Genomic DNA, 21,104 nt, shown 5'->3' with positions numbered 1-21,104 from the left:
AAATCTGACAGACGCGGGCATTGGCCAAAATTGATAATGTTGCTCGCCAACTTGTCTTATATTTCACTTCAAGGTCTTTGAGTTGGAGTAAGTGATCACATCTCAGAGGATCTAACAAAGTCGCAGGTTCACTTCTCGTCAGGTTTTTAAGACGATCAATCTCAGGGTATCATCGTTGGTATATTAAGGGAAACCATTCCCCAACTGCCTATAGTAAGTACCGAACCAGAGCTCTATATAAAAATCAATCAAAACACCAGTTACGCTCTTATACCCGCCAAAACCGACCGTCCCAGTAACCGGAAAGAAAGTAAAGCATCATTCGTTCCTGCGAAATAGACATGTTCATCCCTCCTTAGTCCTAGAAGCCATAGAGGTCATCTCCCGTTCCTCTTTCTCGTTCTCATTCTTCTCGTTGTATACTTCTCGTGGTGTAGCCAACGGGCTGCTCAGACCACCAATGCTACCGCTTACACTCTCGGCTCGTCCATGGCCAAGTAACCCACTTCGAACACTGGCTGCATCTCCTTGCTTGGCATAGTAACTGTTGCGATCACTGGCCATGGCAGGCCCAACACCTGTGGCCGAGTATATGCTCGTTCGCTCGGCTCCTAACCGAGGGTTACCGTGAATTCCAGGTGTAGGTGGCATGCCCATTGGGTCGATATTTGCGCTAAGAACACTAAGGGGCAGGCTTTCACGGCTACCACCCCAAAGAGATGAAGGAGCCAGAGCACGCACAGACGCATCTGTATCCAGAGAACGCCGACGCCGACGCTTGCTGGATGATGCCAACGTGAGGATGGATGCGTTGTCAGTCAAAAGATTATTGGCTGTTGCAGCGGTATAAGTGGTTGGATTGCCAGTAGGAGCCAAATGAGCTGGGATAGCGGACGCAGGCGCTCCCGTGGTGGGAAATGGCTGGCTGAACTGGATGGACTGCGAGTTGCCTTGGTTCTGTGAAGCATGGTGATGAGGCTGCCCGGGGCCGTTGGGAGCCATAGACTGAATCGTAGTCAAAGTTGTCGTCAAAGATCGAACAGATGGCGCTGGACTTGAAAATGTACTGTCTCCCCCCCTCCTAGAATCGACTCCTCCACCGACGGTACGGTTCGTGCCGGCAACAGAATCTGCTCTATGGCTGGGGGCCATAAGCGAATGTGAGGCCTCATGGTCGGTCAAGACTGTGCCCGCTAGGCTCCGACCCCCGATCGTTGGTGGGGCTTGATCTTCTCGAGATGTCCTTGCCGACTGGCTCACGCTGGTATTACTTGTGCCCGTAGTGGTGGTGAATGTGCATGCACTCGTTGCACTCGTTCCGTTGGTTACACCATTGCCGACCGTGCCAGACTCTGGATATGGGTTGTTTTTCTTGTGGCTGCGCTTCTTGTGCCTCTTTTGGCGCTCACCATCAGATTTGAAATTGGTGAGCTTTTTAACCCATGTTGAAAATGGTCTCCTGCGCTGACCTGAACGGTCTTGACCATGTTAGCATCAGTTTTGCTGATTTCCAAGATAATTTCAAGGTGGCGATATCGCGTGATCGCAAGTATCCTGCCTGAAAGCCCAAGTGCTAAATCACTCACCTTGCTCTGGAGAAATCGCGTCGGTTGTCGCCATCAAATTGAGAAGTCGTCAAATGGGTACGAAGCGTCGAGTCGATACTACCAATACAGCGTCGTTGGGCAGCGCCCGGAGGCGGGGAGACAATGGCAACAGTAAGGAAAGAGAATCGCTAGAGTAAGGGCTCGCTAGGAGTAGAAGTAACAAGTAGATTGAAGCGACAATCTACACAGAATGACAGTAAAGGAAAGCAGAAAACTAGGGAATGAGGCTCGAAAAGACGTCGTCAGCAGATCGAAGTGTGTGGTATGGGCGGCAACGAAGGCTGAAAGCGGCGAAGCATGATGGTACAGCACCACATGGTAGGGATCGGAATCACGTGATTGATCTGTAACATTCGAGACAAAGACATCACGGCCCGGAATGTTCTCACATTCTTCCTGACCCGTTCTACTATAGCTTGTCTGTCCTGGGTCAACGGAAAAAATAGGCAGAAATTCTCCCACCCCTCTTTACCATACCCAAGGGGTCCTCTCTTCATATCTCCTGTGGCTACAGGCTTCGGTTGAGTCTCAAAGGTGCATCGTTCTTGGCGCCACCTCCACTATGCGGACCCTGGATTTGGGGACGTTACCCACTGTGCCTTAAATAGATCGCCCGGGCCCCGTCTGGGTATCAGAAAAACTGTCTGCTAAGAACCAAAGAAGCGAAATAATTTGGGCACTTTATGTCAGCTTAGACCAGCACTTGGGCTCCTTTTATTTTGGCGCCCTAAGCTTTAGGACAACTTTTCTGCTACCTGAAAGCGCCCCAGAGACCAGGTACCCCTAGCTTCAGCTCGCTTCGACGTCATCTCCCGTTTTGAACTTTTTGCAGATTCAACAACATCACAGCTCAAGACGACTCGAGGCAAACAAGCATGATCCTTCGTAGAGTATGATCATCCGGCAACTTCCACAGGATGTCGTCGACAAGCTCAAATCCTCGGTCAATATCACATCCCTGAACGGAGTAGTCTGTGGTCTAATCGCCAACTCTTTGGATGCTGGTGCTTCTAAAGTCAACATCTCGATCGACTACAGCAGAGGAAATTGTACCGTTGAAGATAATGGGTCCGGGATCCCACCTGAGGAATTTAAAGATGGAGGGGGACTCGGGAAGCTCCACCGTGAGTGAAACGGTTGAGCTCCAACACTTTGACTAACTCTCGCTTGCATAGATACATCCAAATTCCCTACGCGGTCATCGGTTCACGGAAAACACGGTGATTTCTTAGCGTCTCTTGCTACGTTTTCTCTTCTAACCGTTACCTCCAACCATGAAAGACATATCTCCCACAACTCCATCACAATCCACAATGCCCGGCTTTTGGCTAGACAGTTGCCCGCACCCCCTGAGTTACGGCTTGTCAACTTTGATCATGGAACTCGCACTACAGTCCGAGATCTTTTTGGCACGATGCCAGTAAGAGTCAAACAAAGAGCCACGTTCAGTGAAAGATCTGCTGTCGACAAGGAATGGTCGAAGTTGACTCGAGCTGTCGTGGGCATGCTTCTGGCGTGGCCATCGGGTATATCTGTATCAGTCAAACATACAGCTACTCAGCGTGAACTCCGATTTCGGCCATCCGACCAAATGGATATAACATCGAGAACCTCCCGTCTTCTTGTCCAGGCCAGTCTTGCGGACTCGAGTGATGCAGACGATTGGGTACCTATCTCGGCGTCGTGCGGACCTGTCTCCGTCAAGGGGTGCATTTGCAAAAATCCCGTTGCAACAAGGCGATCTCAATTCATAAGTCTAGGAATTCTCCCTATCAATAACGAATTTGGATCAGACGTCCTCTACGAAGAGATCAACAGGATATTCGGAAACTCTAGTTTTGGTGTTATCGATGGCGACCAAGACCATCGAGGTACGTCGTCAAGCCTTGATGAGTTCACAGGGAGAGAGCTACGAAGCCGGAAAGGCATTGAACGGTGGCCCATGTTCTACCTGAAAATCACAACCTCCAGTTTGGAGGGCATCAATAACCCGGACCAACTAAACAGTCAAGGTCAGACGTTGTCTACGATCCTTGACCTCCTGAAGGCGACATGTTACGGGTTTCTCAAGAAGCATCAATTCCGACCATGCAAAGTCCAGCTAGCACCAGAAGAGTCATTATTCTCAACGGCAAAGACACTAGGCCGGTCTAAGAAGCCGACCAAAAAGCAGGCCACTTCATCGAGCAGCTCAAGGGCCAGCTCTGTTGCCTCAGCTTCTAGGTCCAACTCGATTACAGCGCGGGTGGATAGCCCCTTTGAGGGTTGGCATCGAGTTAAAGTTGGAAGAGCTACGCCAGTGAGCTCCATTTCAAAGACAAAAGATCTTAGTACAAAAACGCGAGAGCAAGACTCTCCAGGTCGCCTTGTTGGAGAAGGTGGACAGTTATTACGCAAACCGTTCGACATACCTTCTCCTGAACCAGAGGACAAGCCAGGTGGTTTATCAGTAAGCAGTGGCTTGGGCTCTGATATCCGCACTGTTGATTCTGAAACAAGTGACGGTAACACAAGCAGTGGTACTACCAATCAACTTACACAGAAGCGAGACAAACGGCCCAGCAAATGGCTTCAGGATGTAATCAGCTCATGGGAAAATCCTATCTTTGAATCCGTGGAAGCGTCAGTGCCGTACCTTGATGGCCCAACCACGGACCAACATCACGTCTGCGGCAGGAACGGCCATGTTAGGTTTGACACAGGATCCATGAACCTCAGTGGGAGAATTTCTCGTCAAGCACTCCATCATGCCACTGTGATAGACCAAGTTGACCGCAAATTTATTTTGGTCAAACTATCATTAGAAAGCGCAAGACCTGAGAGTTCCGCCCTTGAAAAACTGCGCTCAGCACTGGTTATGCTTGATCAGCATGCAGTTGATGAACGATGCAAGCTAGAAGAGCTCATGTCAGAGTACTTCAGGACTGACCCCTTGACGAATCAAATATCGTCTATGACAGAGTCGCTAGATCGGCCCATTATTTTTGAGGTTCCGAGTGAGGAGTGGTCTCTGTTGGAACAGCATCGCGAGTATTTTGCTGCTTGGGGTATCATTTACCAAACACCCATTTCATCACAACGAGGCAAGGTTGTCGTTACCGGCCTTCCACCAAGTGTCATCGAGCGCTGTCGCTTAGAGCCTAGGCTACTTATCGAACTTCTGCGCACAGAAGTCTGGCGCAGTGTCGATAGCAGCATTCCGCTAGTACAACCATCGCCTGCTGCTCCCGACAAGCCCCTTATATCACGTTTCAATGGGTGCCCAAGAGGCATCTTGGAATTGTTGCACTCCAGAGCTTGCAGAAGTATGCCATTATTGCCTCATACCCCATTGTATAACTAACTTGTGTCAGGTGCCATCATGTTCAACGACGTTCTTACGATCCAACAGTGTGAGGAACTCATCGTTCGCCTCTCACGTTGTGCATTTCCTTTTCAATGTGCTCATGGACGACCCAGCATGGCACCATTGGTTGATCTTGGGAGTGCAGGGAAGTTTGGAGGATGGCAGGAGACGGAAAAGCAGAACAAGGTATCATGGAAGAGTTGGCTAGAGGCGTCATGATTGTTGTGATTGTATTATATACCCTGCCTGGAGTTGAGACTTGCCAGCATAGCCCACGTCGGCCAAGAGTTCAAGGCGAAGTAATTTAAGTCATTTTATGCCAGTTCAGACTTATAATTAGGACCTAGTCCAGTGTCTGGAATAAAGGTGCTAGAATAAGCTGATAATTCATCAAAGCCATGCTAAACGAGCATGCTTTATCGTTTATGGTATCGATACTTCTTTTTCACTGCCTTGAGATATTTCTCGGTATGCGCTGATGCAAAAACCATGTTCATCCATAACGATCGCACAAAACAACTGTGCAAGCAAACAGGGATATCTCTAAGCTAAGTTTACAGCCATTTATCCTACAAGATTCATACAAAGAAGTATCCAGCAATGCAAATACGACGCCGTCCAATTCCGCGCCAGCCAGTTTTGGCCAAACGGTTTATGCTGAAATCCGCTCTCCAACGCCATTGATCCACATCCAACGCCTCCTGTGCAGCAAGAGGTATGACTGCCTCTGCGTGATTCGTGAAATTAATACAATGTAGTTCGTGATTCGTTGCTTATTCGCGGGCTGCGAATTTGAAGTTTTTTTTTGAAGGGTAAGGATTACGTAGATGGCTCGCTCGTTGCCTCCTCGGGTTTATCAACAGCCAGGTGACGATCAACAGCGTCGAGCTTACGCTGCGTTGCTTCCTCTTCGTTCTCCTTGATCCAAATCTTGTTGTCATGATCCCATCGGTGGCTGTAAACTCAGTTAGCATGTAAACCTACACGCACCGTTATAACGGCGAAGAAAGGCTATTATGACTTACCCTGCCCAACTCTCGGTGACCAAACTCTTAGTATCATATTCATCAACCAAAATCTTATTGAAGTTGAAAGGCACGCGAGCCTTGACACCTTCAAACTCTGTGATGCGCATGGGCCACAGGTCCTGGCTCTTGTATCGATGCTTGTTCTTGCAACTCCAGATACCTGGTCGCGATACCTCCCGTTCGCGCAGCCCGGTGATATCAACGTACATGCCGTTTTGCATGTCAATCCAACGTCCATCGATGATGTTTCTACCATCAGCCCGGTCAATGTCGACATGGTGAGGGTTGATATCCAGCAGGTATCTCTTGGATATAAATTTCCCTGTATCAGTTTCGGTGTAATTCCAATTATGTTCCGTACGGTTGAGGTTATCGCCGATCCACTGAAGGGTGCTGTTTGAGACTTGAACATCAAGATCATAATCCCAAGGCATAATCTGCCCATTCCACCACCAACCCAGCAAGGTTCCATGAGCGATCCATGTCTCAACGCCGTAACTGTCCATAGTAAACAGGTAACTTCGGATCAAGTCTCGAAGAACATCGCGATGTTCGTCATATCCGATTTTCCATTTGAAGTAACGCCCATCGTAGTGGCCAAGCTCAATATTGCGACCGGCTTCAACAAAGTATTTCGGTGTCTTCGGCTTTGGTTTATCGTCGGCGCGTTTTGAGAGGGACGAGGTTTCTAACTTTCGAGTTTCGCCGGATAGTGGAGGGAGGGCGGCTGCTGGTGCAGAGAATGAAGCCAGACTCCATAGGAGTAGTGACTTTACAGAGCGCATCTCTGTTGTGTTATTGTGTTGTTTTGTCAAAGGGTAGGATAATTGTAGAGTCGTATGCAAGACAATCGCTCGAATCGAAATGTGATATGCAATGTGTGGTGGGATGTCGATCAGCCCAGATCTCGGTAGCGATAGTGTTATTCGAGTTGAGATAGTGTAGTAATGCAGGGAGAAAGGAAGTTAACAATGCCTTGTTTGTTGGGACAATGCAGTGCGATATAAAGCAATGGTCCAGGCAGATTAGGTGCGAGTGTCACCAACAAGAAGTTTGCATGATTAGAGATGCGGGAAAAAAGAGAGAGAGAAGCCGCTGATAAGAAGTAGTAGTAGTTCCTTCGAAGGAGTGAATGAATGACGGAAGATGTGGATGGCCCTGGCTTTGAGCCTGGACCCGAGCGAGGGAAGTGGGCGGCGCCGCGACAACGTCAGGGGGCGCGGGGGAAGCTGAGCACGCGCCTCCTTACCCGGACGGGGAATCCTGAGCGCTAAGAAAGTCTAACAGTTAGGTGCATGAGAGACAGAATAATTTGGTTGGCTATTTTACCAGTATTTGGGCTATTTTATTCTGGCATTCTCATCCTTGAATCCATGTCTTACCTACTAGGGAACATAGATCGTATCAACGCCTTATCATACCTCCGTAGTTATGCTTCTTTTCATGCAGCCTCAGCGTCCATATCACTTGGTCTAGAATTATTATATTTTAGCGTCTTGCTGACATTTTCATTCCATTTCCAGAGTACTATTCAGCCGTTGAGGCTCAAATTTAACCGCCCTCTCGAATTCCACGGCAACCAACACCCGAACACGACTCTTTTGTGCCGCGCAAACATCCATTGCAAGTTCCACCGTATTATCTTGGCTGTGTAATGAATATTCCTACGCCCAGAAATGCCAACACTGATACTCCGTAGTAACAAGGTATACGCGGACTCTGACAGACTTTAGTGGACTGTTCTCGGAAGCGCTAAGCCCCGCAGAGGAAGCGGTCGTGTGCTGGTCCGGCCGTTAATCAGAATGCCAAGAGACTCTGAGATGAAGCCAAGCCTGTAAAACCAGTTTGTAAAAATTATGATGGAAAAAAAAAAGGCGCCTGCAAGTCGACATTCTCACATCATTTTCTCGCCATTAACTTTGTTTTATGATCAACTGACAAGACTCACTATAGTTCTAGAATAGCAAAGTAAAAGCCATGAACCGATTATAGATCTCGACTTACACTACGGAACAGGCGAGATCTGATCGGTAGCCCCATCTGGCATGGCCTAATGCGTCGTCATCAACTCTCCGATTGCTGAGGCGTTTTAGCACCACCGACACTGTGGTAACCACCCACCACCCGCATCCAATGCAATGTTACCTCCGAAAAAAAGAAACATCATCCGAAACACCAAAAAATGGAATTCATGAGTAGTTCTCATGAGGCGACTCTCCCGCCGGGAATTGAACCCGGGTCTCAAGCGTGACAAGCTTGCATACTGACCACTATACTACGGAAGATGATTGGCTAAGCCAATTGTAGTGAGTTCGATGTCTGGTGCCCTGGAAATATGGTATATACAGCATTTGAGGGCAGTGGTGAGCAGAAGATGTTGAGTCTGCTCCTGCACAACCCTGAGTCGCGGAAACATGTTCATTCGTGATAGCAACTCGGTCTGGAACATCGCCACTAGGCCGCTGGGACTTGGCTAGAATCATGGACTTCAAGATTGGTTCTGCATCTGCAATGGAGTGACAAAAAGGCCGTTGGATATCAGAAGAATTGGCTGCCGAGAAAGGAGAGGATGGTGTTGAACAGGTCTCGATTGATAAAATGGATATCCCTATCGGTCCAGACCACCTCAAAGCTTATCCTACAAACTTAGCTCGAAGCATAATTGAGATCGACAGATAATAAACTTCAAGCTTACGCTGCATCCTTCGCGCAATGCATGTGTAAACTCAATTGTCAGAATCTCACAGTCCAGATTCTCGATGATCTCCAACGCAGAGCTATTAGTAACCAATAGTTGACCAATTCTCAACAAATCCCCAGCTACAATTGGCTCAGCCAGTTCATCTTCCGTAGTATAGTGGTCAGTATGCAAGCTTGTCACGCTTGAGACCCGGGTTCAATTCCCGGCGGGAGAGATCCAGCCACCTGCGATACGCAGGTTTCTTTTTTTGCATTTTATCTGGTCCATCTAAGACAATAAATAGATGGGTTGCTATCAGGTTGCCTCTTTTTGGTATGTCTGTTCTGTTCGCTTGCCTGAGATAGAAGAGCTCCGTAACCTGGTCTTCTGGTCTTTATGTATGCTGCTTGCCTGACAGATAGGTAACAGAAAGATTATCCTCTAAGACTCAGGGTGTTGATATAAAATAACCTAAGCACCACTCTGGCTATCATAAGGCAACCTAATTATTTTGTCTCTTATGTTCTTGACGGCCATTCCTTACAACACTTGGACGCTTGTACGAGAGACAGCACCTTCCTTCCACTCCTACTTCTAGGAGTTGCAACTGTACGTCTGCTGAAGATGAAGGAGCACATGTTTAAGAAGCCTTATAGTCCTGATTGACGAAACACCAGACTCGAGGTAATTGCACAAGGGATGGGGGTAAATGATGGAGGCAGGTGCCCAACTGGTGAAGGCAGCTTATACGCTATTCTGGAGCTACATTCTCTCTATCCCACCCCAGAATCGATATTTGGCGCACGTTGTTGGCTACCGCACATGGCATGATCCCTACTACTACAAGGACGAATCATGTGATGATTTAGGATTATTTCTGCAATCATGGTTTCCAAACTACAACATCAGCCAAAGTACAATGAGAATGGCGCCATTCTCTTACGCCCACCACTTCCATACATGACGAACAATTCGAATTGGCTACCCTCTCAGACCCTGATAGCCGAGAGAGCAGCAAAACGTAAGTGCGAGGAGTTGTCAGCAAGGACGGACTACGCATATAGAACGACCGGCTCGGACTTTGGTGACAAAAGAGAAGCAAGATGTACAGGCAGATGGAAGGCGTCATTAGGAACTACGGACTCACCTGCAGACAAATCTGATGGGACAAAGAAGCGCAAACGCAAGAAGGACGACTCAAGTAAAGATACGAAAGACAAGCCTGTTTTAAGGAGATCAAAAAGACTTGAACTTAAACGCGATCAATTTAAGGCACTAAGAAGAAATAAAGTCGAGGAGTCATCAGGGATTGCAGACGACTCAACTATGGACATGAAATAGGAGTTTGGTGATGAGATGGAACAATGTGCCGAGGAGGCAGCAAGTCCATGCGATGTCGTTGTTGGTCGATCGGTTGAGTCTCCATGACTTCGTACACCATGAAACATCAAAAGGGGCGGCCAGCTGATATTCGATAAGACAGCGAGCTATCAGGCGTTTCGTTATTCACAAAAGAAGTTGCACGAGTAGAGACGCCAGTAGCAGTTAGAGGATACAAACACTGTTGAAGGTTTGCAATTTCTTTCATAATTCGAAATTCGCTACTATCCAAGAAACCCAATTTGACACACAAATACCTTGCGCTAACTGATAACCAAAATTTAATGTCCGCATGCAAGCATCTTAGTTGTGCCATCTGTGGCCAGGGTGCTTCCAGTCGAGGTTGGCAATCTCCTCAGAGGACAGGCCTGCCAATTCCTGCTCGACGTTCTTCTTGTCACGTCGTCGGTTATCCCACTTCATCCAGAGATATCCTGAGATACTGATCAAGAAGATGAGACATCCTGCAGCACAGTTGAGACTGTTGCCGATGGGGTAGTTGGGCTTGTCCTTGTCGAGGTACGACCAGGTGGCGATGAGACCACCAATGTTGCCAAACATGACCTGAGAGAGTGTTAGCGAATTGTTGGGAGTAGAGCTGGAATTTGTATACTTACGTTAAGACCAATGGCACTGCTTCGAGCGGTATCACTGACAACGTTGGCACTGATGTGAGCGTTTGTCATGGTACCCAAAACCATACAAGTGCTGGCAATGAGGAAGCAAGCACCGTATCGAACACCAGCCTCTTGGGATCCCAAGAACATAGCATAGCCGATAATGACGGTGGGCGCGGACAAGATGATGAAGATCTGTCGCTTGTCAACCCACCAACTGATAGCAGGGAAGATAAGAGCAAAGCAAGCACCGACGGCGTAAGGAGGAACACTGTGGAGCTGCTTCTGGACAACGCTGTAATCGGGGTAGATGCTGCCGACAATGGTGGGGAGGAAGAAAGCGAGACCCTGGACGGTGATGTTGTTGAAGAGGAAGATGAAGGCGATCTGAAGGGTGACAGGGTTGGAAACACCGCGCCAGAGCTTGATTCGGTCGATACCGTCGACGACTTCGGTCTGGGCGAGACGTTCGGACTTGACACGGGCGATGCAGAGCTCCTTCTCCTCCTGGGTGAGCCATCGGGCGGTCTCGGGTCGGTCGGTAAGGGTGATGAAAGCGAGAAGACTGAGACCGATGGTAATGACACCCTCAATAGCAAAGATCATTCGCCAGCTGTGAAGGCTACCGAAATGGTCGAGCTTGAGAATAGCACTAGCAAGAAGACCACCGAAGGCACCAGCGAGGGGAGCCATAACCATGTAAAGCGACAGACGGAAAGTAAGCTCAGAGCGCTTGTACCATCGAGAAAGGTAGTAGGCGATTCCGGGCAACATGCCAGCCTCGAAGATTCCAAGCAGGAAACGAACACCGCAGAGAGCAGCTTGGGTGTTGCAGAAGGCTGTGGCGACACTGACGATTCCAAAGGCGAGAGAGGTACCGGGGAGGAACCAACCGGGGCCCATCCATTTGCAAGTGACGGTGGCGGGGATTTCGAAGATGATGTATGAGATGTAGAAGACTGAGAGGATCTTGTTGTAGTCGTAGCCCTGGAGGTTAAGATCGACTCCCATACCAGCGATACGAGCGTTACCTGGAGGTTGTTAGAGTGAGATGCGATGAGAGATGATGTTGAGACGTACCGATGTTGGCACGATCAATGAAGCAGAAGAGATATAGGACTGCTACAGTTGGGACGGTGTACAAGTCGAGTTTCCATCGTAGTCGGCGCTCAGCAGCTGCGTCGAACTGAACAAGAGGGTTACCATAGCTAAGTGAAGTTAGTATGAGTGAGACTCAAGTGAGATGAGATAGACTCACGAGTCAGTAGCAAACTGGCCATGACCAGCGGCATCATGAACAGTGCCACGGTTAACGTCCTTCATATCAGACTGCTCATCGAAACCCTTCTCCTGATCCCTATCCGAAGAGATAGCCATGATGACTGAAGGGCACGGGGTATCAAACTGAGAAAAACAACAAGCCCAAAAAGAGATGTAGCTTTAAAACAATAAAGAATAAAGCTGTGTGTCTGCAGATCAGAATGGATAGAATAAAAAAAAGGGGAGCAGGGTGCAGGTTGATATAGCAAAAGCCAAGGGAAGGATAGCACCTCGGGCTACCGTGTCGGGGATAGAGCTAGGCGAAACCCCTCTTGATGTCTGTGTATATTTCCCGAGTGCAGTGCAGTGCAGTGCAGTATGTACAGTATTTAAAGTATGTCTGTGTGTATTTCCCCTCACGAAACTAGGATGTCGTTTAAAGGTTGCAGAGAGTGTCAAGTGTCTGAGTTTTTTGCCCCCGTTTTGCCCTAGAATGAGTCTGTGAGAGGCCTTACTTGGGTCTAGACAAGGGTCTTGTGTTGCATTAGGGAAGGCTTCCCCCGCAATATTGGATTTCCTCTTTTTTCCCTTGTCCAGGTCTATTTCTTCCGCGGAGCCCCTGTTGGTTAAATATGCACTATGACCGTTGTGTGCGTTACAGTACAAAGTATTGGCTGTATCGGCTAATATGGATGGATCCCTTATCTCTTTTCTTTTCTTGTCTGTCATTCTCTCAGTAACGGAAACTCGGACAAGTTGAGGAGCAAAATAATTTAGCTTAAGAACTAGGTTGGCCTAGAGTGAGTTGACTGTTATTAGTCTGCTGTGCGGGGAAATGAATGGGTGGCCAACTTGAACTTATTCTGTAACCGAAGACGTTTAAATGCAGTAAAGTTGAGGTCAAGCGTTGGAGAACTTTGAGTGACAGATGGAAGTGATCATCACTCAGTTTCGCACTTGTCAGGTCAGTCACCACGTGGAGAAAACGGCCATGCAGCCAATCTATCCGGGTAAAACAACTCCAAAAATACGTATCTTTACTCTTGACTCTATGTATTCAGATATACAGGCTTCCCCAGGTTTTCAACTGTTGTCATCTTACGATTATCTACACTTTCCCCAGATTCTCCCCCAGATCTTCCCTTCTCTTCCCGAGTCCACAAAACAAAGATCAATTAGCAATCGTAAGATTATTTACAGTCATTATCGCCCTTTCCCCGGATTTCTGGGGTAATTTCCCGGTCTGAATGGTCGGTTCAAGACCTGAATGCGGAGTTGGAGGGTCGAATTGGTCCGTGCCAAGTATCAGTCGGCAATTGGAGTCGGCAACTCTCATTCTCCAATATTAAAGAATATCAATAACGGTAAATGATGGATTTCATCTACCGTTGTTACTCTCATACAAACTCTATAATTTCATCATTAATTAATTATACTCTTCGGCTGTTTCCTTTCGGCTCTTACCATCGGTTCATACAAGACTATTCATACAGCACTCTATACACCTTTATGCTATACACTTGTGCTTAACCGCCACTGAATAATAGAGGAATTGTCTAAGGATTAGACCACTAAAATAAACTAACCTAAGTGCTAGTCTTAGCTAGCCTAAGGTGACCTAATTATTTCGTCTCTTATGCTTTCATACACTGCACTCAGTCCATTATGCTTAACCCGTGATTATCACAAGACAGCAGTCTAACCTCAACGCGGCTCCTCCTGTCAATCTAGCATCCTCATCCTAGCTCACCAAACTCCCGGGATAACTGCCCACTTCTTTCCAACCTTGTCCTCTCCAAACCTCTCCATGTACCATCTCTTTCCCCTCACAGCCCTCGGGAACATGGAAAACATCTCGTTCACGAGAAACGCCCTCGCAGGCGCGCATCCCCAGCCGGCCGCCATCCAGAACCCAGCCCACTCTACCCACTCGCATAGGTAGTGTGGGAACAGCACGTACCGGAACAAACCCGCCTGCGGAATCTGGTAGTGCTTCTCCACGCCCTTGTTGTCACTCTTGCCGTTCTGCTCCAGCTTGACACGCTCTTGCCGCTGCATCTCCCGGCGTCGGATGTCACGAAGCTCTTCGTCATGGAAGAAGTTTCCCGAGAGGCCGATGTAGAAGATTAGAATTCCTGCTGAGAATTGCAGGATGGACGAATGTGATGACCACGCTGCTTCTGTGATGGGCCCGTAGGCTGCGAGCCATGAGCCTATACATGTTGCGTTAAAGATCTGGAAGCTGAAGCCAAGCAGCCACACCGCAATATGCAGAGGCGACATGGACGGCTGAAGATAGGGGAACATGACCGCGCGGTAAGAGTAGTGAATCACCTGGATTCCCCATTCATTAGCCTCATTTACTCCTCATGAGGAGGCTACCTCGGTAGCGAACATCCCCTCAACGGCAAGATGAACGGGAGTAACAAAGTTTCAACTTACAAACAATCCCGCAAGGACCTTGTTCTGCCACGGCAGATCATCAATTCCATGTTGTTCAGGAAGAACTTTCATCAGATACAGTAACGTCATGGCGCCTGGAACCTCCATAGTCAACCAGCCTATACGGCCTGGCAGGTTAAGACGACTGGAGACTGAAGTTTTGCCCATGCCATACCACTTGGTCAGCCATTGAATCGAGCCAATCTGTTCATATTAGACGTGACATTTCACATGCTTTTGAGGGGATTTCTTACGATCGGATAAGAGATTTGCCAGACATTGAGGATGAAATTGTAGTTTTCCCGAGTGGGTGGTAACCACCCTTCAATGATGGCCATGATGACAATAGGGGGTCTGCGTTTCAACAACACAACTGAGACGTATGAAAGAGTTAGACTTCAATTTTGAGCAATTGGGTCAGAAATTCGGTTCCTTGTAAGCAAAACCGATGAATGGCATAAATTGAACTGGCCTTTCTTCTTTCCATGATGTCAACAAGTTCAAGCGGGTAGCTGCGCAACCACTATTCTGACACTCTCCACCGCCTACCACTTCAGATAATAACTTTCTGTCTCTCTTGAATCACTGACACCATGGGAATTGGTTTACGTATATCTCCAGTTCATACAATTCATTTCTCCATTGAATATCTGAATTGCCTGCCTTGTTGTCGCGCTGCATCTCAAACCATGCCTGCGTCAAAGGGGAAAGACCGAGTCCCCCTGACCGGCCAAACGTAAATTTTTGGAAGCAACCGAAAACAACTTGTTGCAGGGCATAGAAGCACTATCCATAACCCTTTTATTGCAACCTGAGCTTACGGCCTACACCCTGGGTACCAAAGCTGTACATGATCTAGTGGCACAGATCAATGAAGCGATTGAGAAGAGGCTTGAGCCAGAGCAGCACACCTCAAAAAGACACTGGGTCGTTGGAAAGCAATGGGACCAGTTCAATACACTAGTCAAAAACGTTCTTTAAATTAGGATAGTAAAATAAAGTAGCCTAAGTTTAGGTCTAAATTATTTCATCTCTTAGGCTCTTATGACTCTAATATCCTAATGCCTGCATGAGTAGTCAGCATTCAACCGCATCTTTCACCTGGCCACCAATAGTCTCACATGTGAACATGCTTCTTAAATAGCCTGATTATCTTGCATATAAATTGATCTTCATGATTGGACTACGTTAAAAGGATAGGGTAACACAAAGTCCCTGCATTTGAGTTGGTTTCAAGATATTATGACCCCTCCTTAAGTAGAAACACGAATTATATTCTTAAGAAAGCGCCATGTTTGCATTACCCATTAAATCCACGCCAAATCCTCCAAGTTCCCATTCCATTTCTCATATCATCGTCCTTGTCCTTACATAACGACACAGTCCCTGTCCCTCTGCCCGCCATTTACCCCTACCCCAGGACCCGAAGGTCGTCTGCCCGCAAACTGGCCAAAGGGTCTCTGTCCTGGCGGTATCGAAGAGTTGACACTCGCTGCCGTTGTCTGTCTTGAAATCGTAGGACTGCTGCTGGGATGGCTAGGATGTCCCACTGGCGGCTGATAGGTTCTGTCGTGTGCCGACTGCTCATAGGATGGCGGCGCATCGTCTGTGGCTTCATCGGGTGCTCTTGACACTGCCGGTCGTGGTGGTTGAGCTGGAATAAGTGACCGTACCCTTTGGGCGGGTACTCTAGGCTGCGCGTTGGTCATGTTCGTCGTGGGCGCGCTGACAGAGCTATTGCGCCCAGGGACGAGACCACTGGCCCCCCGAGTGACGCCTCCACCTCGAGCTCCTCTACCAGATGGAGATGCTCCTGGACCTCCACGGCCTCCGCGGTTGCCACGTGTCGCATTTGGTGGTTGAAGAGCTTGTTGCTCAATAAATTGCTCCGAAAGCATGCTCTCTCTTCGTCTTCGTGCCTCTTCTGCTCTATGTCTTTCCTCTTCCTCCTCTTGTAGTTGTAATGCAAGAGCCAAGTCCCGGTCTTCTTGCTCAGCACTTGTACTCATTGGAGCTTTATCAGCATCTGGCGCTTTTCCGCGTCTGTTTTGTACTGTTGTCCATTCTCCACCGTCGTTGCTGGAATAGTTCCCTGCGCTTGTCGAAGGAGCAGCGCCCCCTGAGCCAATAACTCTGAAGTCCCCAGAAAGATATTCGGTGTTTCCACCATTAATGTCTGACAGTGTCTCCCATACAATCTCATCATGAGATTTGAAACCCGCATCCGTCACTAGCGTGATGAGCTGCATGGACTGGGGATGGCAGTACAGAGTGCTGAAATGGTCATTTCGGAAGAGAATGGCAAAAGTACCAGGCCTAATGGCTTTGCCAATAACTTCGATACCATAAGGTGTAAGTTGAGTAGCCGAATTCTCTAAGAACTCCTTGATTATCATGATGTCTTGGTATAGTTGCTGCTCAGGCTCGGTGAGCCCACCGTCGGGGTCTGATAACTTCTGTTCAAGCTCTTCCTCTCGGAAAAGGAGATTTTGAACATCTTCGTAAGATCCGGCTTGTCGTTCCAGCGCTTCGTACACATGGTCATTCTTTGGTGGCAGCCATCCATGGATTAGAGGAATGGAAAATGTGGCATACAAGCCCATTTCAGCGGTGTTCTCGAAAGTCCCTGGGATTAAGTCTCCGCGTTCAGCAGGATGCAGATGCGTCAATGAAGTGCGTTTATACGCCTCTTTGATGCTATCTGTCGGTATGAAGCGTGGGTTAACATTCATGCCAGTGTGTAAGCTTTGTAAAAAGGCGTACAAATCGCCAACATCTGGTAGAGCATCTTCAGAGCTGGTACGTCTCGGTGACATGAGCTCGTCAAAGACAGCATCCAGGAGTAGGTTTAAGCTGACTTGTTCCCTCGATCGAAGAGTCTGCACAAGCGCAGTGTCTTCGATATCAGCAGGCGTTGTCAGTGTGAGCGCGTTGACCAGAGCGACAAGAGGGCAGGGCCCATTTGCGTTTTGAATCAATATCGGGGATGTTCGTGGATTCTGTGAAGCGCTCGAGTCATGCCATTGTATGTTCTTAATTTGATATGTCTCAGTCTTTCCGTCGATTGGGTCTCTGGAAGGTCTCCAAGATGAGCCTTCTGTCGGCAGCGTCGGTTGTCTGGGCGGCAAGGGAGGCTTCTCTGGTGCGTCTTCTTTGGTGGGACTTGTCGAAGGCTCTGATTCTATCAGATTCCAGTCATCAGGCGAACCTGGTCGCGCTTCTTCTGTGGCCTTGTTCTTCCCTTTATCAGCGCTACCCCAATCATCCCATATATTTCCATCTCCCATGGCCCCTGCAGAGACCTTCATTGGCAGGGCAGGAGGTTTGTCGTTCCTGCCTAATGGGTCCTCATCCCAGCCGGGTGAGTCTCTGTCGGATAATTGCGAAACCATGCCTGGTGATCCGGCAGGTAGAGGCTCTGGTGTTGGCGTCCATCTGTCTCTTGGGATACTATCGTCCATAAGGTTCGGGATTGGTTGTGGTGCTGTTTGTGGTGGTAGGAGCGAGCCATTCTGTGGTGTTGGTTGAGCTGGTAGTAGCGAACCATTTTGCCCATCCATGGCGGGTTGCCATGGGTTTGTGCTGGGCTCGTCAAGACCTAGCTTCGCAAAAGAATCGGTCGGTGGTTGATCCTGTCTTTGGGGGACCTTCTTCCGTAGAAATGGGTTTGTTTCTGCTTTATCACCACCTGGTTGTAGCGCAGCAGGAGTTCCTTGAGGACTTTGCTGGAAACTCGGCTGTCCTCTCGCGTCTCCCCATGCTTGTTGTTCATCCTGATTATCGAAAGCGCCGCCGGGTCTTAAAACTGAAGGGACTGGCTGGTTCGTCTTATCGGATTGTCCGTCGCGGCGGGGTCCAACATCCTCCCAACCGCCGTCATTCCCTCCTTCAGCCCAAGGATTATTCGACATCGCTTTATGTCCGTTTGTATTGAGTGTGGTTTCGAGTTGAAAGATTCAGGTGTCAGAGGAACATGTCAGGAGTATGTGAGTGAATGCGACTTTGACCCTTGTCGTTGTGACCTGATACACTGTCGCAAGTATGCGGAATTGCGGGGGAGCGATTCGCAGCAGTTGAACAAGTGATGTAAGCTGTATACGAAATTTGAGCGGACTTTGCGATGGAATCAGAGTAAAGATTGGCGCAAAACAAGTCTCGTTCACATGAATATATTAATCTTGCAGCTCGCTCGACCCTGCTTGTCGCAGTAACAAGCTCGTGTGGGGAGATGTGTCGTCACTGGGTCCGTCCCGCGCTGTAGGTGGCGGTGCAACGTGAAGAGAGGCAATTCGCTGAGACTAGAAGCCACTGCAAAGCGAGAAGCAAGTGATATCTGCGTCAAGGTTTCAGAGCGAAAGTTTCCCTGTAGCAGAAGCAAATAATGAGTCAAGTTTGGCATGCGCAAAGCTGAAGTTGCGGGTGTCTACAGGATGCCTCCACTGTTGCTCCTGCGTCTGCGTCTGCCCCGCCACTTGCTTACCACAGCCACGGGCCGCGACGGGAGCGATGACGTGGGGCCTCCTTGTTCCTGTTGCTTTACTGAGAGGACCTAAGCTCATGATGTACAAGGAAATGCCTTGTATCGCCAATGGATGCCTGGCTCACCGCTTATACGGCAACTTTGGTCACTTTAAAGTGGCAGCTAAGCGCTGTCCCCGGCTATCTTTATCATACCACCAAGGCTAACCGCATAGATATTCGTTCAAGTTACTGAGACAATATGAGACATGAACGACTTACACAAACATGAAAGATACTCATTGCGACAACGAGGCAGTAATTTCGGCGTTGGGATGCTGAAGATTCTATTCTCTGCATTTAAGGAAGGGTCTAATCGTTAGCTCCATCCACCAGGTTTGGAACAATAGTCTCAACGGTCAAAGCTCAGGCCAAGGGTCCAAGTTCTGAATGCGACATCTCAGCCAAAGTAGCGATTGTCACTCTACACAGTACAACAAATCTGCATCGCAACACACATACTCTCTAGGAAATACCCCTTAAGCATTATACGCTGAATGATACATAACGTGATTATGGGCGTCGTTCTCCCGTTAGGTCCGGTTTCCTTCGTCGCCATGCAGTCCCAGAAATGCCACAACGCCGACTCCTATTCAAGAAACGTACAACATATATTCACTTCCTTTCGCTCCCATCGACTTGAGTTTAAACTGTACACGCATACACATCCTTAAAACTTGACTCCAAGGTTGCGTAATCTATCACAAGACGGCTTCGTGTATGACTGTGCGAGCGCCATCTTGTCAGGATCCTGGTAGAACCATCCCTGAGCAGCATCCTGCAACCTCCGTTGGTAAATCAACTCATTCTCGCATTCATTCCTGAGATGCCTCAACAACTGATGCTCAGCTGTACGATCGAGCTTGTTGAGCTTGGAGTCGGAATATTTGGCGACTTCTTCGGGGTTCACGTAGTAGTGAACATTCAGGTTCGGTGTCGTGCGCTGTTGTGTGTAAGGATGTAGAGGGTTATCGTATACCATACGAGGATTCGATGCCGAAGAGGTTCCAGAGTCGCCGGAGAAGAATGAGGTGATGATAGGCAGAATAAAGAACAGAATAATGGGTAGTAGACCTAGGAAGGTTTGGAAAACGTTGCCTTCGTTCTGTCGTCCAGCAGCAGCTTCTCGTGGTCTCGTTCTGGGCCTTGCTCCACCAAACTGATGCACCCGGATTCCGGGACCTCCGCCAAAATTGAAGACAAACTGAGGGCCTGTGTCAAAAGCTGCGATATTAGTATGAGTCTCATATCTTAGACAATCGGGTCTGCTCACCTCCGAATGGACCACCACCAAAGCCGCCGCCACCTCCGCCAAAGAAACGGGCAAACATTTCCTCTGGGGTCAAGTCATCCTGGAACATCGGACCACCTCCTCTACCCATACCACCACCACCAGCTCGCTGGTTGAAGAAGGGGTTGTTCGCCTGGGCGCTGGCAAATCGACTATCGGGATCGGTGCCAAATCTGTCAAACTTGTCTCTCTTTTCCTTGTCGCCCAGAATTCCGAAGGCTCTGCTGACCATCTTGAAAGCCTCATCTGCATGAGGATGTCCATTCTTGTCCGGGTGGGTCAGAAGCGATTGCTTCCGATAAGCCTTCTTGATCTCGGATTCGGTACATGTGGTCTTGACACTCTCGAGGTTCAGAATGTCATAAAAAGCAGTGGCCTCGCATTTTCGGATACGGATAACAGCTGCCTCCTGGTCGGGGGTGAAGGTTCGTCCCTGATTGCCCTGCTTATGATCGCGAGACCGAGCCGAGCCACCCGTATCAGCTCCGGAAGCCGTTGCGCTGGGCATCGAATTTTTTTGTTGATCTGAGATCGCTAGGTGTGTGTGATATTCGTAGGGTATGAGGTGACAATCGTACTGTTGATTGTAGGGGTTGAAAGCGGTTTTTTGTTTGTCTGAAATTAGCCAAGAGCGAAGGTGGCTTCTTTGTAGGGAAGTGGTAACAGCACGCAGGTAAGGGCGTCGTCAAAGGGGCGTACGCCGTTATTTGCGGCTTCGTTTTATTCGTGTTGGAATCGCATGAGGTTACGGGAACAAATGGCACAGTGTTGGAATGGCGATGTAAAGGAGATACCAGAAATTTGGTGTTTTTGAGTTGGACAATCCCTACTTGCTCTTTTGGGGGACGCCCGCTCACCATTTCCCATCCATCTCAAGGTCTCGACTCCACGTGATACCCCACCATGCGACCTTCCAATCAGCCTACCCTGTATCA

General features: G+C 48.6%; 6 protein-coding genes and 2 non-coding genes across 8 annotated transcripts; 2 read left to right on the top strand and 6 right to left on the bottom strand.

Moving 5' to 3' along the window:
- Positions 1–159: 159 nt before the first annotated feature.
- B0J16DRAFT_347130 (uncharacterized protein) lies at positions 160–2,024 on the bottom strand. The gene is made up of 2 exons (XM_046128530.1): positions 1,587–2,024; positions 160–1,478 (listed from the first exon to the last, which is right to left on the bottom strand). The coding sequence occupies exons 1-2, from the start codon at positions 1,618–1,620 to the stop codon at positions 346–348; spliced, it is 1,167 nt and encodes a 388-aa protein (XP_045980105.1). The 5' UTR covers positions 1,621–2,024; the 3' UTR covers positions 160–345.
- On the top strand, positions 2,025–5,381 carry B0J16DRAFT_347129 (uncharacterized protein). Its single transcript, XM_046128529.1, has 3 exons — positions 2,025–2,731; positions 2,783–4,912; positions 4,961–5,381. The coding sequence occupies exons 1-3, from the start codon at positions 2,500–2,502 to the stop codon at positions 5,170–5,172; spliced, it is 2,574 nt and encodes an 857-aa protein (XP_045980104.1). The 5' UTR covers positions 2,025–2,499; the 3' UTR covers positions 5,173–5,381.
- Positions 5,382–5,451: 70 nt separating this feature from the next.
- Positions 5,452–7,132, bottom strand: B0J16DRAFT_347125 (LicD family-domain-containing protein). The gene is made up of 2 exons (XM_046128528.1): positions 5,979–7,132; positions 5,452–5,908 (listed from the first exon to the last, which is right to left on the bottom strand). The coding sequence occupies exons 1-2, from the start codon at positions 6,764–6,766 to the stop codon at positions 5,773–5,775; spliced, it is 924 nt and encodes a 307-aa protein (XP_045980103.1). The 5' UTR covers positions 6,767–7,132; the 3' UTR covers positions 5,452–5,772.
- A 1,062-nt stretch (positions 7,133–8,194) lies between these two features.
- On the bottom strand, positions 8,195–8,266 carry B0J16DRAFT_t238. Its single transcript has one exon. It is a non-coding gene; the product is annotated as a tRNA-Asp (tRNA).
- A 558-nt stretch (positions 8,267–8,824) lies between these two features.
- On the top strand, positions 8,825–8,896 carry B0J16DRAFT_t259. The gene has a single exon. It is a non-coding gene; the product is annotated as a tRNA-Asp (tRNA).
- Positions 8,897–10,235: 1,339 nt separating this feature from the next.
- On the bottom strand, positions 10,236–12,499 carry B0J16DRAFT_374546 (major facilitator superfamily domain-containing protein). The gene is made up of 4 exons (XM_046130612.1): positions 11,917–12,499; positions 11,739–11,866; positions 10,659–11,689; positions 10,236–10,605 (listed from the first exon to the last, which is right to left on the bottom strand). Exons 1-4 carry the CDS (start codon positions 12,033–12,035, stop codon positions 10,345–10,347), a joined length of 1,539 nt encoding a protein of 512 aa, XP_045980102.1. The 5' UTR covers positions 12,036–12,499; the 3' UTR covers positions 10,236–10,344.
- Positions 12,500–13,487: 988 nt separating this feature from the next.
- On the bottom strand, positions 13,488–14,828 carry B0J16DRAFT_308635 (3-oxo-5-alpha-steroid 4-dehydrogenase-domain-containing protein). Its single transcript, XM_046124883.1, has 3 exons — positions 14,615–14,828; positions 14,361–14,564; positions 13,488–14,252 (listed from the first exon to the last, which is right to left on the bottom strand). The coding sequence occupies exons 1-3, from the start codon at positions 14,696–14,698 to the stop codon at positions 13,665–13,667; spliced, it is 876 nt and encodes a 291-aa protein (XP_045980101.1). The 5' UTR covers positions 14,699–14,828; the 3' UTR covers positions 13,488–13,664.
- Positions 14,829–15,495: 667 nt separating this feature from the next.
- On the bottom strand, positions 15,496–20,995 carry B0J16DRAFT_290919 (uncharacterized protein). Its single transcript, XM_046124268.1, has 4 exons — positions 20,152–20,995; positions 19,556–20,102; positions 18,841–18,956; positions 15,496–18,273 (listed from the first exon to the last, which is right to left on the bottom strand). The coding sequence occupies exons 1-4, from the start codon at positions 20,675–20,677 to the stop codon at positions 15,728–15,730; spliced, it is 3,735 nt and encodes a 1,244-aa protein (XP_045980100.1). The 5' UTR covers positions 20,678–20,995; the 3' UTR covers positions 15,496–15,727.
- Positions 20,996–21,104: the final 109 nt, after the last annotated feature.

The sequence above is a fragment of the Fusarium flagelliforme genome (assembly GCF_020744385.1).
Source record: "Fusarium flagelliforme strain FIESC 12 MPI-CAGE-AA-0113 chromosome Unknown B0J16scaffold_6, whole genome shotgun sequence".
Classification (NCBI taxonomy): Eukaryota; Fungi; Ascomycota; class Sordariomycetes; order Hypocreales; family Nectriaceae; genus Fusarium; species Fusarium flagelliforme.
The sequence above is the reverse complement of the archived record's forward strand: the minus strand, read 5'-3'. Positions and strand labels throughout refer to the sequence as shown.

Excerpts from the sequence above, each read along its gene's own strand:
- B0J16DRAFT_347130 (XM_046128530.1), bottom strand. The coding sequence starts at position 1,620 with ATGGCGACAACCGACGCGATTTCTCCAGAGCAAG. Across the intron at positions 1,479-1,586 it reads CGCGATTTCTCCAGAGCAAG|ACCGTTCAGGTCAGCGCAGG; the intron begins GTGAGTGATTTA and ends AACATGGTCAAG.
- B0J16DRAFT_347129 (XM_046128529.1), top strand. The coding sequence starts at position 2,500 with ATGATCATCCGGCAACTTCCACAGGATGTCGTCGACAAGCTCAAATCC. Across the intron at positions 2,732-2,782 it reads GGGACTCGGGAAGCTCCACC|ATACATCCAAATTCCCTACG; the intron begins GTGAGTGAAACG and ends TCGCTTGCATAG. Across the intron at positions 4,913-4,960 it reads GCACTCCAGAGCTTGCAGAA|GTGCCATCATGTTCAACGAC; the intron begins GTATGCCATTAT and ends AACTTGTGTCAG.
- B0J16DRAFT_347125 (XM_046128528.1), bottom strand. The coding sequence starts at position 6,766 with ATGCGCTCTGTAAAGTCACTACTCCTATGGAGTCTGGCTTCATTCTCT. Across the intron at positions 5,909-5,978 it reads GTCACCGAGAGTTGGGCAGG|CCACCGATGGGATCATGACA; the intron begins GTAAGTCATAAT and ends CTGAGTTTACAG.
- B0J16DRAFT_374546 (XM_046130612.1), bottom strand. The coding sequence starts at position 12,035 with ATGGCTATCTCTTCGGATAGGGATCAGGAGAAGGGTTTCGATGAGCAG. Across the intron at positions 11,867-11,916 it reads GGCCAGTTTGCTACTGACTC|CTATGGTAACCCTCTTGTTC; the intron begins GTGAGTCTATCT and ends AACTTCACTTAG. Across the intron at positions 11,690-11,738 it reads CATTGATCGTGCCAACATCG|GTAACGCTCGTATCGCTGGT; the intron begins GTACGTCTCAAC and ends AACAACCTCCAG.
- B0J16DRAFT_308635 (XM_046124883.1), bottom strand. The coding sequence starts at position 14,698 with ATGGCCATCATTGAAGGGTGGTTACCACCCACTCGGGAAAACTACAAT. Across the intron at positions 14,565-14,614 it reads GGCAAATCTCTTATCCGATC|ATTGGCTCGATTCAATGGCT; the intron begins GTAAGAAATCCC and ends TAATATGAACAG. Across the intron at positions 14,253-14,360 it reads AGGTCCTTGCGGGATTGTTT|GTGATTCACTACTCTTACCG; the intron begins GTAAGTTGAAAC and ends TGGGGAATCCAG.
- B0J16DRAFT_290919 (XM_046124268.1), bottom strand. The coding sequence starts at position 20,677 with ATGCCCAGCGCAACGGCTTCCGGAGCTGATACGGGTGGCTCGGCTCGG. Across the intron at positions 18,957-19,555 it reads TTACGCAACCTTGGAGTCAA|GCATCCATTGGCGATACAAG; the intron begins GTTTTAAGGATG and ends GCGGTGAGCCAG. Across the intron at positions 18,274-18,840 it reads CGTCGCGGCCCGTGGCTGTG|CGATGTCGAATAATCCTTGG; the intron begins GTAAGCAAGTGG and ends ACGGACATAAAG.